Source organism: Pseudorca crassidens, chromosome 2 (assembly GCF_039906515.1).
Source record: "Pseudorca crassidens isolate mPseCra1 chromosome 2, mPseCra1.hap1, whole genome shotgun sequence".
Taxonomy (NCBI): Eukaryota; Metazoa; Chordata; class Mammalia; order Artiodactyla; family Delphinidae; genus Pseudorca; species Pseudorca crassidens.
Genome location: NC_090297.1, coordinates 88,653,725 through 88,672,966, shown reverse-complemented (window position 1 = coordinate 88,672,966; position 19,242 = coordinate 88,653,725). Strand labels below are relative to the sequence as shown.

General features: G+C 33.4%; 1 protein-coding gene across 2 annotated transcripts in view; it reads right to left on the bottom strand.

Moving 5' to 3' along the window:
- SLC30A7 (solute carrier family 30 member 7) overlaps positions 1 to 19,242 on the bottom strand; it is an 81,266-nt gene that overhangs the window by 36,381 nt on the left and 25,643 nt on the right. For both annotated transcript variants that reach the window (XM_067727050.1, XM_067727049.1), the window contains exons 6-8: positions 16,614 to 16,757; positions 12,572 to 12,622; positions 9,173 to 9,308 (exon numbers count right to left, since the gene is read on the bottom strand). In XM_067727050.1, the coding sequence (XP_067583151.1) occupies positions 9,173 to 9,308; positions 12,572 to 12,622; positions 16,614 to 16,757 (331 nt within the window). The remainder of the gene's footprint in view (positions 1 to 9,172; positions 9,309 to 12,571; positions 12,623 to 16,613; positions 16,758 to 19,242) is intronic.

The following is a 19,242-nucleotide window of genomic DNA, read 5'->3' as shown; positions in this document are numbered from 1 at the left end:
TTTAATTTAATTTTTATTTTTAAGAGTGCTCTCTATATTAGGGAGGTTAGCCCTTTATGATCTAAGTGGCAAATATTTATCCCAATTGATTATGCATTTTGACTTCCCTTATGGTGCTCTTTTTTTCTATGCCGAAGTTTTTTTTTTTTAAATGTAACTTAATTCATCAATCTTTTCTCTCACTGATTCTAGGTTTTGAGCCATAGCTGTTCCCCTAATATTCCCATGTTGTAAAAATAATTCAGACATGCTTTTTTTCTAGTATTAGCATGGGTTCGAGTTTTACTTTTAGAGCTCCAATCCATTTAGAATTTATCCAGGTAACAGTATGAGGTACAGTTCCAAATTTATCTTTCTCCACATGGTTGGTTATCCAGTTAGTAGAAAGCTCATCTTTGCCCCACTGACTCAAAATGCTGCCTTTATCCCTATAAAATTTCTATTTGCATATAAATCTATTTCTGGAATTTCTAATCTGCTCCATTAGTCTGTTTGCTTTTTTAGGCATCTCACTATTTTAATTTTAAAGGCTTGGGGCTTCCCTGGTGGTCCAGCGGTTAAGCCTCCATGCTCCTAATGCAGGGGGCCTGGGTTCGATCCCTGGTCAGGGAACTAGATCCCGCATGTTGCAACTAAAGATCCTGCATGCCAAAAGGAAGATTCCGCGCATGGCAACAAAGATCCATGTGCCACAACTAAGACCCAGTGCAGCCAAATAAATAAATATTTAAAAAAAAAAAAAACTGTGAAGGCTTTACACTTTACATCTTCTTTTTCAAGGTTTTCTTGGCTATTCCTCCTGCTTCTTCGTTTTTCCTTATAAACTTTAAATGCAACTTTTATTACCTCCTCTCTAGAAAAAAAAACCTGTTGGTATTTTTGTTAGAATAGTTTAAAATTTATAAATAAGAGTTAACATGTTTATAATGTTGATTCTTTAAAAACACCATAATTGACCAAAGAAAGGCTCTGTTCAAGTCTACTTTTGTTTTTCAGAAGTGTTTAAATCTTTTCTCCTACAAGTTTTACACATTGTATCTCTAGATTGTCTTTGTTATTGCTACTGAAAAGGTGTCTTCTCTTTAATTGTAACATTCAACTGGATTTTGCTTATATATAAAGGGTACTAATTTTATACATTAGTTTTGCATCTGTAACTTTACTAAATTACCTGTTTGTCATAGTTTTTCCATTGAGTCTTAGAGGGTTTAAAGAAATATAGTCATATATTTTACATAAAAGAATAATCTCTTCTTTCCAATTTTTAAGTCTCAAATACTTTCTCTTATCTAATGTTATTGGCTTATGATCACTAATACATTACCACACTTGCTCTGTTCCTTTTAATATTTCTAAGACTGTCTGCCAGCCTTTCTTAATTGGGATCCCTCTTCTGAACCATTGAACACAAAATGATTTCAGTGACTATTTCTCAATGTCCGCAAGAATAGTACATAACCAGTACTTTTCTAGATGCAGAGGTGAAGTTAATAACTGCATACAAATGGATACTTTACGGCATTAGGGTATTCTCTCCCAGAATGCTGGTTGAGAAAAGCTGTTAGACTATTCAGTATTTATAAATGCTCTTACTAACTATGATGGTTTTACATGTGATTAAAAAATACAATTACCATACAATAATATTCCCATACGTTTGATTTTACAATATGAGTATAAACAGCAAGTTAAAATCTTGGGAAACTGTTTATCTTTATCTTAGTCCCAAAAGTATAGTACACAAATTATAACCACTTGAAAGACAAACCGCAAAGGAAATTGTTAGGCAACACCCAAAACCATTCTCGAAAAAAAAAATCTGTAATTTCTCATATATATACAACTATTTGAAGATATGGTAGCATATTACTTGTTTAAAAAAATGCTTTTTTGACTTAACATAGGCTACAAATAATTATCTATTTAACCACAAAATCAACAAGGTTTATCAAAATCAGTATCTGATCCAAATCCTGTATTCTTGAACAATGATAACCATCTAGATAATCATTTAGAATTTCAACTTTATAAATTTTGTTTCATTACTGTATATTCTTTCCATTTCATACTGCAGCTTATGACCACTACCTGTTATTTCTAAAGCCTGTACCTTGGTTTGCTTCTAAAAGTTGGGCTATTTTTTCCTTCTATATGATAATAAATAAATATATTATTTGAAATACTTTTGCCCCTAACAAAAAGACAATTTCTTTTTTTAAGAAAAGTTTTCTTTGTATTTACAAATGATTAGTGAAAGTCACAGAGCAGCACAAGATAGTATCTTTTGAGTTGCAGAAAACTGATTAAAGAAAAAAAAAAGGCTTCAGAAATACCACACCAGTAACAAAGCTTTTTTCTGCATCCTGTTTATGTATTTTTTCCCATCATGCACAGGTACCCTTTTTATTTAAGTGAATCAAAAATCAAGCGACAGATTTATGTAGCTTTTAAATCACAGTGCAATTCAAAACTACAACTAATTGTTCAGATTTCTGTTCTCTAAGTTATGAACCCACTTTCCATTCCAATTCAACTTACTAAGGGGGGGAAAAAAGTGAAATCACACTGAAATCTCCTATATTTTCAGATGATAAAAGATTATATATACTCTTGCTCTTATACTCAATCTCCTGCTTTTCACTGGGAAAAAAAAAAAATCCATCACAGTACAACCGAGTTTCACACAGAAGTTTAAATTACCCTTTGCGCGTTAGGAAATGTTTAGAGAAAAAATGTCTTTTTCTAGGAAATCACTTTCACTTGAAAGTGATACTGCAACACTGGGCAGCCTAGAAGGGACAGACGTCTATTTCATGGCACATTCTCAATTGAGGAACATTTAGATCTAGAGAATATATAAAGAGTACCATTATTTCTCTTGTTTTTAGTGAATTGAGAATATATGAAAAAATTAACGGTAAGGAAAATTACTTCTCTAATACTCCATTTTGTTGAGTGCTTAAAAATTTTAATCTACTTCCTAAAATTAGTTTTGACTAATTAGACAAACTCTTAAACAATTTGAGAAGTGTCTCAAAGTTATCAGCTTGCAAATATTTCATTATCATGTAAATATTTAAGTAAAATAAGTTTGCTTTCTTAACAGAAAAACAGACTGAACTGGAATGTCTTAATTTTGTACTTTGGAGCTACCTTGGTTTTTACTGCCTGCCATTAAATATATATATATATATATATATGCATATATATATATATGCTTTTAAAAGGCAAAGTCACAATTATTGATTTACTTTAGAAAAATTAGGAAAGAAGCAGAATTTTAAAATTACATCACCCAGAGAGATCCAATTAACATTTAGGGAAAAAAAATATATATATATCCCTAAATATATACTTTTAGGGATATATATATCCCTAAAATATATATATATCCCTGAAATATATACTTCAGATATGGACTGTTTACAATAATGACTCATACTTGTGCATTGCCCTGTATCTTGTCATTTATTGTCACTGAATTAAGACCTTGCTACCTAATAAATCATCCCAAAACTTTATTGACTTAAAACAATAACTGTACTATTATCTTTCATCTAGAACCTGCGAATGCTCTACTACTGACCAAACTTAATAAATCAGCACATGTAGTAGAAACTCAATAATGGAAAAAAAGAAAAGGCCTAAAAATGACTAAAGAAATACTGTTAAAGTGATAACGTGACCCCTGAGTGTTGTGATCCCGACTGATCTTTCTTGACTTCTTTATATTTTCATCATTTCCCAAGTTTTCTATAATGACTACATATTTATTATCAGAAAAAGCTAAAAAATTTTTCTTACTCAGAATATAATCTTGTATACATGATACAGACAAAAATACTATATTTTTATATATATATATATATATATAAAGAGACTCAGAATAAAAAAGCCAAACCCATAAAAATATTAACATAGCTCTCTTGGCTGGTGGAACTATGGGTAATTTTTTTCCTTATTCTTTTTATATTTTACCAAGTTTCTTTATCAACATAACTATTTCCATAATTTTAAAAAACTAATTTTAAATATGTAATTTTCACTAAATCTTCAGCCTCCCCTCTAAATAGCAACAGCATTTCATGCTCTACCTGAAAACTGGCTATCACCTGAGGACACTTTTCCTTACAGCACTTTCTCTCCCACAGTCCCTGTACTACTGGGACTTACCGGGAGGTAAATGTCCTCCTCACTTATCACTACTACTGTTCCTACTTCTCCCCAACACAGCTCCTTTAAGGCCCATGCCATCAGATTATGCCACCTTCTACCCACCCTAATTACTAGTGATACAATTCTTGATAGCTCCCCTTCAGTCACTGAATAGTTTAGCAACAGGCTTATTCTCTTTCCATCTCTACGTTTTTCATTACTCTTAATTGAAATATCCACGTGAACAATCCATCCAACATTCGGCCTCTATATGATGCTCTTTTCCTGGATCCACCCCTATGATCAGAACTTAGACCTTAAGATCTCAATTTCAAGCATCTCAATAAAACTTCCTACTTCTGATTTCTTCCCCCAATCCATCTTTAACACTTTTCCCAGAATTCCAATCCAATCCACTCCCATCACTTTCATTTTCAGAATCTATTATTACCTTTAAATCTTAGTTTCCTATGTCTAAAATCCCTGCCTTGCTCCTTTCTCACTCTGCCAGTGAGAAAGGAGCAAGGCAGGGATTATAGACATGGGACACTAACACCACCCAACACTCACCCAACAAGACACTCACCCAACAAAACCTCAGACCTTTTAAATCCAGCTCTCTGCCTATTCCATACCTTTTACCAAGTAGCTGAACAAGACTAGAAAAAAAGAAAAAGAAAAAAAACACAACTGTGCTGGTTGCTTTCACTTTAAATTCATGACCACAAACCTCAAAGTGAGCCCTCAGTGTCGCCAGCAGTCACTGCTCCCCTTTACAGCAAAGGGCCTTGAAAAGGAGTTGACTACAGTTACTTCCATTTCCTCCCCTCCCATTCTCTCTTGAAGCTACTCTGATCAGGCTTTCATTCTCATCACTCCTCTGGGCATGTTATCTAAGTTACCAATTATCAGCCCAAAAGCATTTAATAGGCTTAATTATTCCTTCTTGTTTAAAACACTTGCTTTACACGGCTCCTAAAACAAGGCACGCCCATGTGTCTCCTCGCTCCTCACTGGCCACTCCGCTTTCCTCTCCTCTGCTGGAGTTGCCTCTGTTCCCCACCTCCCCTAGGGTTCAGTCCTCCAGCCACTTCTCTCTATCAGTGCTCATTCTCTGGGCAAACTCATCCAATCTCATGGCTTTAAATACCATGCAGCTTGATGACACCCAAATTTCTATCTTTCACCTCAACCCCTTCCCCAAATTCTAGATACATATACCTGCCACCTCTCTGCCCTACTCACTGCACTCCCCTCTCGTCATTCCTCAAACGATGCAGAGGACTTTCCAAGCCCTTCTAAAATACAGCCCCTTCCCCTACTTCATAGCATTTATCACTATATGACATACATTATCTATTTGCATGTCCATCTGCTTTATTGACTATAACCCCTATTAGAATATAAGCTCCATGAAGGTAGGGTATTTGCTATATTGTTTACTGACTAGCACAGAGTGGGCACTAAAACATTTGTTAAACGATTTAAAGATTCGTTAAAGTTTTCTGCTTTATCTCCAAGTGGTGGGATTGAAAGGACATTTCAATAGACAAGTTGCACATTTCAATAATGTTTGAGTTTTTTACAATCAACATGTATTACTTTTGATATGAGAACAAAGGAAAAGAACAAGTAAAAATGTTAAGCTTAACAAAAATGAAAAAGAATCAAATTATATGAATTTGAGAATATATATTTATGTAAACTACTGAGAAAAAGTTTTATAAACAGGTCAGTAGGACTTAGACAAGGATAACACCTAAGTTTTATAGGTTTATCTTGAAAGCCAACTGTAGTTGGTTGTGGCTGCCTGAAGCATTATTCCCTTTAGCTAAATTGGGTTCAGCAGAAAAGAGGGTTGCTTTCCAGGAAAATGGAAGGGGTAGGAATTGTGGAATTCATGACAGATAAATGCTACTCCATGACTTTAAATCTATATGTGAACTATTTCCAATCCTTTATATTCAGCTGAGTGCTCCCAAGATTTCTGTACTTGTACTTGCACCACCTACTTGAGATCACCATATAAATGTCTAATGAGAGAACTCAAACCTGGCAACAACCAAAACAGAACTTCTGATCAGCAATGCCCACTGAATCAGATAAAACAACTCTTCCCCTAGTCTTCCCACTTTCAGTAGAGGAACCTTCATTCACTCAGTTGCTCATGTAAAAACTCTAGGAATTATCCTTAATTTCCCCCCTTTCACTCAACCCTTCACCTAAACATTCATATCTAGGAGCAAATCTTATTAATTCTAGGCCCAAAGCATTTTCTAACTTTAGCTACGTCTTTCTACCTCCTAGATTATTATAGTACCTTAGACCAAGGGACCCTGGCCTCTTATTTGGTCCACTTTAATAGCTTTCTAGTTGGTCTGCCTGTGTGCCCTCTTACCCCCTTTTAATCTTATTAACTACAAAGCAGCCAAAATTATTTTTAATGATACAAATCAAATAATGTCACCCCCTATGGTTTCCTCCTCCACCTAAAATAAAATCCAAACTCCTAACCCTGGCTAATTTTCCCAGGCCTATCCCTCCGGCTTTATTTCAAAGCACTCTCCCCTTACTCCCTATACTTCTGCCATAATGACCAACTTTCAGTGCTAATGTTCTTTCCACTACAGGGCTTTTATACTAGCTGTTCCTTAGACTAGAATGCTCTCTTCAACACTCTGATCTCAATTTAAATCCTCCCTCTTCAGAAGTCTTCTCTTATGACTCAATCTAAAATGGCACCGCAGTCACTAACATCCCATCTTAACTCTCTGCACAATTAACTGCTAGATACTTGAGTGGTTTATTGATTAATTTGTTTGTGTCTCTCTCTTTTACTATAATGTAAGATCAAAACAGTAAGTTATCTTGTCCTTTCACCACCCTGGTGAGAGGGTCTACTTAATAAATATTTGCTGAAAATAATTTGTGTAGCTTTTTAATGTGTTATATTTCAGAAAAAAAAAAGTTCTCTTGTCCTCTGTGTGTGTGTTTATTTATTTATTCATATTTGTGGAACAAGTGAATGGGACTAGAACTAAGTAAGAATTCCCGATTTAGGATTAGAGAAAATAATTCTCTGAGGCTGAAAAAACACGAATTTATTTTGATTCAAATCAAAAATGTACCAACTTTTGCCTGGCAGAGTTAGGTGCTGACTTTACAACAATGAAAAAACAGTTTGCCCTTATGGAGCTTAAGGAAGACAATAAGACAGGCTATTTCAACATAGTTAGTAAATGCCACAAGAGGAGTAGCAGGCGGTGCTACAGGTATACTTAACCCCTCCTGGGAGGTAGACGATCAGGAAACGCTTCCTCAAGGAAGTGCCATTTAAACTGAAATCTAATCTCAAGGATGAGAATTGTTATCTAGTACTTGTGGGGGTGAAGGGGAAAGGAGAAGGACACTCAGTGTAAGAGTATTTTATTTTGGAGAGAGGAAACAAGAGCAAAGCTCAGAATCCAGAAAGCTCATAACATGTTTTCAGGGAACTGAGTTATTTACTGTGGCTGGAGAGCAGAACAGAAATTGAGACAGGGTGAGAGAAAGACTGAAGAGATAAACGGGTACCAATGTGAAGGCCTACTGAGGAATTCAGACTTTATCCTGAGGGCAAGAAAGCCATGGCACGATTTAAAGCAAGATTATTTTTCCATGTACCATAATCTTCATTAAAGAAAGATCACTTTGGTCACAATGTGGAAAAGAAATTAGAGGGAGACAGAAAGGTCAATCTCTTCCAAGCAACAAATGATAGGAGAATTAGGATAATATGAGTGGAGACAAAGGAAAATAAAGATTAAGATCCTACTCTAAGAAGTATTAGAAGCAGCCACAAATTATAACATGCAAATAACAAAATAAAATAAACACTGAACATGCAAATAAAGAGGTACAGATGTAAGTTACCAAATCTATCAGGAGTTAAGTTTCATAGAAAATGTGAATCCAAGCTGAACTTTCAAGGAAATATGTAAGATTTCCAAAGATGAAGAAAGGAGATTCTGAGTTTTATAAAAGATTTTTACATAGCAGAGATGATTCCTAGTACAAATAATTTAAAGAAAAATTTAAAATAATCTGCATGTTTAAAATGTATACTGTATCCTATTTTTTAAGCAAAAACTTGAAAACCTACGTTTATGACTAATTTATAAGATTATAATTTCATTGTAATTTTTAAAGTCTATTCTATTCAACTGCAAGCTATAAAAATCATCACAGTCTGCCCTCTAATAGCTCTTTTATCATTACAAAGATAGCTTTACTAACAGTAAAATCATATGGATAAATTAGACAAAAACAGTCCAGTCAAGACATATCTATATGAATAATTCAGATTGTGAAATAAAGGCACATAATGTTCCATTATTCTGATAAAAATTAAAATAATAATAAAATAACTTGACAGAAATTTAAGAGATAGTAACCATACACTAATTCAGAAAATATTTATTGAGAATTTATACACACTCACACACACTTTTACATACACATTGGCACTATGACAGGCAACAGAGAGCCAAAGAGCTAAAAGATAGATTCTTCCTCAAGAATTTATAATCTAGATAGGGAGAAGGACATAAATATACTTCAGTAAGCAATTTTATAAGACTTCTGCAATGATAATATAACTTTATAAATTAAAAATTGTTCTAGAAGAGATTTTAATATTCTTTTGCATTTGATAGCGCAAAAGACAGATGTCAAAGGAATAATATTCTAACATTAATACATTTTATATTTCTAATGTTCTACTCTACAGATATAGTGTTGGATTTAAGAAAATTACTACTGATTTGATTTACAGAAGATCAATTACTAAACACCAAAAAGAAATATCAAACCCTAGGTAAACACAGAAAAAACAGTAAGATGAAAAGAGAAATAATCTATGTAGAAATTTGTTAAAGACCAAAAAACCCCCAACATAATAATAATTTAGATCTGTAATTTAAGTAGTATATTTATCACCTCTCATTTTAATACCTGAAAGTAACATACCAACACTTACCTTAAAACTATGAGCATGGCTATCAGGATTGAACAAATAGGATCTGCTATCATTAGACCAAAATTCTGCATCATGATGGCAGAGACAATTACACCGATACTCCCAAGTGTATCTGCTAGAATGTGTAAAAATACACCTAGAAATAAAACATAATGAAAATCAAAATAACATTTTCTGATCAACTGAAAATGCAAATATTTCTTAAAACTATATTCTTGATTTTATATATAAAAAACTAGCAATTTGAAAATCAGTAAGAATGCAGATTCACTGTTTAGTAAAGAAGTAATATTGATAGTACCTTTGGGAATTGAAATAATCTTTCCTTTTAAAAAACAGCAGGGGTTAAAATATTTGACTCATTAAGTTATGCTTGCTCTTAATGGTCCTTAGTATTTTGCTATAATATAAATGAAGAAGTAGAGAAATAACTGATTTAAAAAATTTTTTGTGCACATTCGTCTCTGGTTAAGAGTCCAGAAGTTAATTAATACTTTGTTAGAAGAAAACTGCATTAGGCTGAAAGAATCAGTCAAGAAAACATTGTTTATAACTACAAATATATGTACACACAGAGCCCTCTGCTGGTAATTAAAATTATTACCATTTGAGACTAGAATTTCCTAAGGACCATACTGCTAATCCTGGTAATTATCCTGAAGGTATTGTTACCTAAAGTTACACACTAAACTCAAACCTGATATGAAAGAAAGTAGAGATTTGAATATTTTAAAGTGGACGTAAATATATTTTGAACTCTTAATAATTAAATATTACATTAGTAGGATACTGATACTCTGCCCCAGAACCTAGATATATTAACATTTAATAATTGATACTTGACTGGAAAACCATTAAAAAAATGTCAAAAATTAAGTTTAGTATACATTATTTAAAAAAATTTTAACTAAGACAAATTATTCAACATTTAGATCTGTAACAGGTAAAATTTACTGTATAGCAAAACACTGTATCTTAAACAAACCTCAACCACATATTGCTAGAAATAGAACATTCTTCAACAGCATCAACTACTCTATCTGAAAAGAAATATCTGATGTGTGAAACCATGTGTCTACTTTAGAAATACTTATTTTTCTTTTTTATTATTCAATAAGCAATTAAAGGTAACCCAATTATGTTTTAGGTATAAAACAGATTTATTTAAACTTGAAAACACTTTCTAATAATTTAAAAATGGACTATTAACAAGTTGTTAATTGAATCTTAATACACCTGAATTGAATCTTAACACACTCTATGAAAATATGCTTCAATCAATCTGCTAATGTGGAATTTTATATCATGTATTAATACCAAATGTAACTGATTCCTCAGTACCTAATATGCTTTTTCATTTGTACACAGCATTGACCTTTACAACAACTCTTCAAAAAGTTAACAGCTCTTTTTTCTGTAACAAAAAATATGTTACAAGCACACTTATGAAAAAAATATTCTATTTCTCTATGGTGTTTCATATAACAAAGAATTAAATAGGTTAATAAATTTTGGGACCACTTTAAGTTTTAAAATTAAAACTGGAGGAAGATACACATGGAAGTGGATTGAGGGTCCCTAACCTTCAAAACTCTTAAGTGATATGTGATTTTAAATTTTAATACATTCTTTAATCAATGTTTTGGTAGGACCAGAATTGAAAGCAGCTCTAAACACTGAAAAGGAAAAAGAAAAGAACAAAGGTTCTTGATTTTCCTTTGACTGGCAAGTCCCTGGCTACATCTTATTTGCTGACCTGAAAACTGGCTTTACTAGCAAATGTCATTAACTAACTAAGCCCTTCTTACTTTCCAGTAACTCTTTCAAGAAGAAAATCACTACAGAGAGAAATCTAAACTAACATGTTTAACTTATATAAAAATTAAAACCCTTAAAAGACTTGGTAGGATACTGATATTTTAACTGCCCAAGAACCTACAAAGCCAGGGGTCATATTGAAAATGCAGCAAATAACTGAAAAATTCAGTAAAGTCGGTTTTTCATGTGTGAGTATCTATATGGAAAAGTTTTAGTACCTAGAAGTTATCCTAACCTTCAGCTTTCTACTGGGCTGCTTCAGCCACCATAAATTAATGGATACTCTGAAAATACAAGCTAATTTTCACAACAGCTTGTATAAAAGATAATTAGGAATGCAAATCTGACCTCCCTTCCCTCAACTTGTGATGATTTCCAAGACTAAAACTAAATTCTTATTATCAAGGCTAAATTTGTAGCACTGGATACAGATGCATTACATATGCATGATTACAAGCTATTTCAGCAAATGCTGTCCTAAAACAATTCTGTGTATTTCACAAATGGAAAACTAGTCACTACAAGACACATTTAAGCCTCCTGAAATAAGCTCTTCAGTATGGAGGAACATATTCACAGTGAAAAAATAAAAAGCAAGAACTGTATCAAAGAATAGAGGAGAAAATAAAAATAAGTACAGTTGAAGTTGGATCACAAGCTAGTGAGAAAGTCAGACTGCAGTCAAAAGTTAATAAAGGCAGGAAAATGGGGAGCTGCAAATTAGGAACTGTGACAGTGAAGTTCATATGGAAATCCAGAGCCAAAGGTTGGTTCACATCCCAAAAAAGAAACTACCATAGTTCATAGACAAGACTGATTTTCTCTAGCTTGTAAAATTCTGTAATATATCATTTTACATAATATGTAAGTCCTCTTTAGGTGTCATCATTTGATGCCTATGGATATGAGAAAGATCTCCCTTTGCATTTTTTTTTTAAATATAATAGACTTTATTTTTGAGAGCAGTTTTAGGTTCACAGCAAAACTAAGTGGAAGATAGAGATTTCCCTTATGCCCACTGTTCCAATTCAGGCATAACCTCCCTCATTGTCAACCTCCCCCACCAGAGTAGTACATTTGTTACAACTGACACATCATTATGACCCAAGTTCACAGTTTACATTAGGATTCACTCTTAGCTCTGTACATTATTTGAGTTTGGATGCATTACATTTTTAGCATTAAATTTTTCCACAACATAAATACATGTTGAACGTTATTCTTGGAAAAGTTATTTAATAATTCTACAAAGGCAATCATACTATTATTTATTACTAATACAGTTATTGCTAAATATTACGGTGTTACTAGAGTCACTGGCATGAGTATTTATTTAGATTTAAGCAGTATCGTTTCTGAATATTTTAATCTTCTTATTAAATCTAAGAAAACAGCCTAGTGACAGTTAAAAGAATATCTGCTAATATACCTAATAGTATATATTAAAAAATCGACTAGGAAGGCTAACATTTTAAACACAAATACTGTGTTAAAAATTTTTCTTAAAGGAAAACTTCAGATAGCTCAAAACTACGAAAACAGTTTCATAAAACTGAGAAATATACAAATTGCTTGTCATACCTTGTAAAATCTGTCTACTGGGTCCTGTTGTTTCTTTTAAGGAGGGGCCATCTGTAGAGAGTTAAGTTAAATTATTTTAAAACATGTCTTCATTCCTGATTCAATTTTTGCAACTCAGAGTACTTTTCATTCAAATGTATCGTGAAGGATGCATGACTATATAGCCACATCAGACCTACAAAATTATTTTTAAAATTTAATATGGTAATTAAATGAAGATAGACATAGGAAATTTCAAACTGCATCAACAGTACAGAGTATTTAGGAAATTATTATATTAAGCAATCTAGTAAAAAAAAAAACGTAAATAAAAACACTGAGTCTTCTAATATTCATAACATACCTTACAGAGCCTGCTGTAACAATTTTACAATTGGAAAATCCAGAAAAAATAAAACTACTACTTGATATTATAGAAGACCAAGAAATGAAGCCAGGACGGCATCCAGGAAAACTGGACTATGGCAAACAGTTTCCCAATAACTTCTAGATGAACGTGGCAAGCTTTTCATATAGAAGAGATAAAAATACTTTTTCATATTGCCTTTATAATGACGAAATGAAAAAATACTGCAATTTTTATACTTGGAAGATTACTAATCAGCATTAACATCAAAGCAGAAAATACAGGTAAACAATGTAAAAGATCAGCAATGTTTGTTATGGGATCATCAAGTGGACTGACGAGCTTTCTGATCATGACTAACAGTCATGGTTCTTGGCCCACAGCACCAAAGAGTGGACACACCCTTGTTACTACATCTTTGATGGAACACTGTAACAATGCCAGAAGAAGTATAAAAGCATAAGGCTACACAATGACTTCTGTCTTAATATGGCACTGCTGCGTGGGGAGAAAGATGGAGCTACCTTGAAAATCCTGATAGTCAAAAGTGTTAACTCTTCTAAAAATGCAGCTCCTAATCAGAGCATGAGATTTCTGTCTATACATAGTTGGTCGAGATAAAGACAGTCTTTTTTTTTCCTTTTCCATTATGGTTTATTATAAGATATTGAATACAGTTTCCTGTGCTATACAGTAAGACTTTATTGTTTATCTATTTTATATATAGTAGTTTGTATCTGCTAATCCCAAACTCCTAATTTATCCCTCTCCCACCCCCTTTCCCCTTTGGACCATAAGTCTGTTTTCTATGTCTGTGAGTCTATTTCTGTTTTGTAAATAAGTTCATTTGTGTCATATTTTAGATTCCACATATAAGTGATATCATATGGTATTTGTCTTTCTCTTTCTGACTTACTTCACTTAGTATGATAATCTCTAGGTCCATCCACATTGCTGCAAATGACATTATTTCATTCCTTCTTATGGCTGAGTAGTATTCCGTTGTGTATATATACCACATCTTTCTTATCTATTCATCTGTTGATGGACATTTAGGGTGCTTCCATGTCTTGGCTATTGTAAACAGTGCTGCTATGAACATTGGGGTGCATGTATCTTTTTGAATTAGAGTTTTCTCCAGATATATGCCCAGGAGTGGGACTGCTGATCATACGTCAACTCTATTTCTAGTTTTTTAAGGAACCTCCATACTGTTTTCCACAGTGGCTGTACCAATTTACAATCCTGCCAACAGTGCAGGAGGGTTCCCTTTTCTCCAAACCCTCTCCAGCATTTGTTATCTGTAGACTTTTTAATGATGGTCATTCTGAGTGGTGTGAGGTGATACCTCATTGTAGTTCTGATTTTCATTTCTCCAATAGTTAGCGATGTTGAGCATCTTTTCATGTGCCTATTGGCTACCTGTATGTCTTTGGAGAAATGTCTATTTAGGTTTTCTGCCCTTTTTTTTAAATTGGGTTGTTTGTTTTTTTGTTATTGAGTTGTATGAGCTGTTTGTATATTTTGGAAATTAAACCCTTGTCGGTCTCATTGTTTGCAAATATTTTCTTCCAGTCTGTAGGTTGTTTTTTCATTTTGTTTATGGTTTCCTTTGCTGTGCAAAAGCTTATAAATTTGATTAGGTCCCATTTGTTTACTTTTGCCTTTATTTCCATTGCCTTGGGAGTCTGACCTAAGAAAACATTGGTACGATTTATGTCAGAGAATGTTTTGCCTGTGTTCTCTTCTAGGAGTTTTATAGTGTCATGTCTTATATTTAAGTCATAAAAATAACATTTGGTGATAGGTCATGTAATTTTTGGAATGTAATTCTGAAGGTGTTCAAAGAATTAAGTGAAACTGCTATAACAGAATTCCTTAAAGTTTCTTAGTATTGATACTTACATTATAAGGATGGAAAATAGGAACAGAATTGATGCCAAATCTGTTTTATGCTAATAAGTGTTACTTATCCATAAACTAGTTGAGGAAAAAAAGACTTCCAGTCATATCATTAAGATATGCATTTCAGGGACTTCCCTGGTGATGCAGTGGTTAAGAATCCGCCTGCCAATGCAGGGGACATGGGTTCGATAAGATATTGAATATATCTTATCAATATCTTGGGATCTGCCTGGTCTGGGAAGATCCCATATGCCATGGAGCAACTAAGCTCGTGCGCCACAACTACGAAGCCTGCACTCTAGAGCCTGCAAGCCCAACTACTAAGCCCACGTGCCACAATTACTGAAGCCCATGTGCCGAGAGCCCGTGTTCCACAACAAGAGAAGCCACCGCAATGAGAAGTCCGCGCACCGCAACGAAGAGTAGCCCCTGCTTGCCACAACTAGAGAAAGCCCGTGTGCAGCAATGAAGACCCAACACAGCCATATAAAATAAAAAAAGATATGTATTTCAAATAAAATGTTGTTTTATGTTTATATACATATCAAAAATCAAAACAGAATTATTTTCATTGACTTTATACTAGTAAACGCTACAATAACTCCATCCAAAAGAAATGTTGAAATGTTGTCTTGTGTTCCTAAGAAATAAAATATTTTAATTTATATACATATTTTATTGCCAAGAAATATAAGAGATGGTCAACTAAGGACTTAAATATACTCCATTTTATAAAATTCTGGAAAGGAAGTGGAATAGAAATAAGAATTCGAGGAGAAACAGGATGCTGTAAAATTTATAACTGTTTATGCATTTTTGAATGGGTGACAGTGGGTCTCAAATCACTAAGGTATTTAGAGTGCACTGACTGACTATATTCAAGAGTAATATGGAAGTTTCTTTCTAAAATATAATCTATAAGGTATCAGAAATTACATTCTTTGCAATTATTTAAACAAATTTTTTTAGAAATCATCTTAAAACTGTGGGCAATATACGGTTTTTCAAAATTATTTTGGGATGCATGTGAGCAAAAAACTTAGAAACGCAGGTTTTAAAGCATATCAGTGTAATAGTTACAAAAATATAGCAAATGTTAGAGACTGAAAAAATTAGGGGCTTAGTATTTAATCTATAAGGCCCATTTCATATTTTCAAATTGAAAGCTTTAGGATTTGGTCTGTGTGCCAAGTACAGACAATTTTTAAGCATATAATTTATTTAAAGATTAATAAAATGGTATCACCTAAGCAGCTTGTATCTATTAATCTATATTCTAAAATTTTGTGAATAAACTATTTAAATATAATTTTAAAATTCAATGTTAATTAAGTTGATAAATACCTTATAATTTAGTACCTAGTACTATATAAGTTAGCATATAAAGATGGAGGTAAATATCAGGTGATAGCTATCAAAATTACAAGAAAAATGTGAAAAATTGAAAACTGTCATATTTTTATAAGCCTATATATGGCACAAAAGGCCTCAGTATACTTCAAAAAAGTCATTTGCTAAAATGCAATAGTTCCTCATTCACTGACACTCATTTAAAATAGTGGCATTTTATTATAATAAACTCACTGAAAAAAGCTACAATCACTGCCTATGCCAAGTTAATTTCATTATATACTAAAAATAAACTAGTCCAGGAAACCATTCAGTCTGACTCATTAGAAAGGAACTTGATTGCAATATTTTTAACAGATTATTTCAACTACAAAAATTAATCTACGCAATTTCTGTTTATTTAAAAAACTGTCCACTTGAAAGCATTTAGGCTGTACTCACCATGAGAATGAAAGTGTCCATGTCCATGAGCGTGATCATGGCTATGTGCAGCACCATGTTTCAATTCATGACTATGGCAATGATCTCCATGGCCATGTGCCTGATCCAGAGCACCGTTAAAGAGGGAATGACTGTGTCCATGGCCTAAAAACAGAGAGTGTTAGAACAAAAGTTATGTAAAAATATATTATTTAATGGTTACAATAATACTGACATTAGTGAAAAGAATTGGCTCTAAAACCAGATTCGATTTACTTGTAGAAAGTGCTACAGATTCATTAAAACAATACTGTATAGTATTGTATAGTATAAAGTACAGGAAGGAAATAAAAGCATGGAAGGAAGTAGATTTTCATCTCCAGTAGACTTTACTGGAGATGAAAATAAGTGAGAAGTACACAAATATTTAAAGAGATTAGACAATGTTGTTCATTCATTCATTTGGAACACATTATGTTACAGCATCATTCTAGGCACTAGGGATAAAGCAGTGAACAATACAGACAAAATCTTGGCCAAAACTTTGCCAAGTACTATTATACATACTAACAAAGATAAAACAATGCATGCATATGGTCACATTAAGACAGAGGCAGGGAAGCAGCTGCATTTGGTAAAAGGATCAGTAAAATTAAAGCAGGTAGAATCCTTAGGGGAAAAAAAGCACAAAACAGTGGGGAATCATTTCTCCATAGCAGACCTAAAAACTACTAAACCATCATAGAAACATCTTCTACAAACTATTCCAAAGCATAGAAAAAGACTGGATGTTACCTAATTCAAAAATATCACTTATATTTACAAAAATCCTAAATACCAGAAAATCAAATTCAGCATTGCATTACATGAAAAATCATGAATAATGGGGAAATCAACTTCCAGAATGGTGGACAGAGGATGTGGGCAAACTAGCTCTCCTAAAACAACAAAAATATGTGGAACACAACTAAAAAATTTCAGAACTCTGACAATTAACCAAAACCACAAAAGGAACTGAAAATCATCTACCCAAGAAACTACCAAACCTCAGTAAGATAGCAGGGTCTTGATGTTTTAACTTGGGGCTATGCCATTCCACTTCCTGCCTCAGCTCAGTTGAGAATAGCCAAAAGCCAGCAGCTGTGCAGACAGTGGAGAGATCTGATTTCTTCTGAAGCACTGTTAAAAGCACCATGTCCAGAGCACAGTCAATATTTTGTCCAAACTTTCAGTTCCCTGAAAAAAATCTCTATTCTCAATGTGATAATTATCAGACTCAGAGTTCAGCTTTGAGAATTCAACAGCCATACACTGCAGGAAATGAATTAATCCAAGGATGTCATACAACAGAAAAAAAAACTACAATAATATCAGCAACAACAAACTCTGAGAGGGTGAAGTAATCTGATATCAGTGTCATTTTAATATAAAAGGTCCAGTTTTCAACAAAAAAATTATAAGACATGGAAAAAAAGAAGCAAGTATGCCATATACACAGGAGAAAAACCAGCCAAGAGAAAATATTCCTGAAGGGTACTCAGATTTTGAACTTAATAAACAAAAACTTTAGATCAGCTCTTATAAATATGATCAAAGAACTAAAGGAAACCATGTCTAAAGGATGAAAGTATAATAATGATGACTCATCAAGTAAAGAAAATTAACAAAGAAACAGAAATTATCTATCTATTAGAAAACCAAACAGAGGACTTCCCTGGTGGTGCAGTGGTTAAGAATCCACCAGCTGATGCAGGGGACACAGGTTCGAGCCCTGGTCCAGGAAGATCCCACATGCCACGGAGCAACTAAGCCCACGTGCCACAACTATTGAAGCCTGCATGCCTAGAGCCCGTACTTCGCAACAAGAGAAGCCACCACCATGAGAAGCCCGGGCACCGCAACGAAGAGTAGCCCCCGCTCGCCACAACTAGAGAAAGCCTGTGTGCAGCAACGAAGACCCAACACGGCCAAAAGTAAATAAATAAAATAAATTTTAAAAAAAAAGAAAAGAAAAGAAAACCAAACAGAAACCCTGGAGTTAAAAAGAAATAACTAAAATAAAATATCCACTTTAGAAGGGCTCAACCACAGATCTGGGCTGCAACAACAGCAAACTTGAAGATGGATCAATAGAGATTATCCACTCTGAAAAGCAGGGAAAGAAAAGAAAATCAAGAAAAATGAACCTTAGAGACCTGTGAAAACATCAAGTGTACCAATTAAGTATAAAGGGAGTCTCAAAGAGAGAAGAGAAAGAAAAAGAGATAGAAAAAGTATCTGAAGAAATAATGGCTGGAAACTCCCCGAATTTGATGAAAAATATTATCTACGCATTCAAGAAGCTCAGGAAACTCCAAGTAGAATAAACTCAAATAGAGCCATATCTAAAGACATTGCAGTCAAATGGATGAACATCAAAAAGAAATCTTGAAAATTGAATAGCAAGATAAAAATGACTTATCACATACAAGGGAACTTGAACAAGATGAAATGCTGACTTCACCACAAAATCATGGAGGCCAAAAGACAATAGGATGACAAAACTAAAATAAAAAAAAGACTCAACCAAGAATTCTAAATGCAACTAAAGTCTCCTTTAAATATAAAGGAAAAATTAGACATTTCCACATAAACTGAAGTATTCCCTACA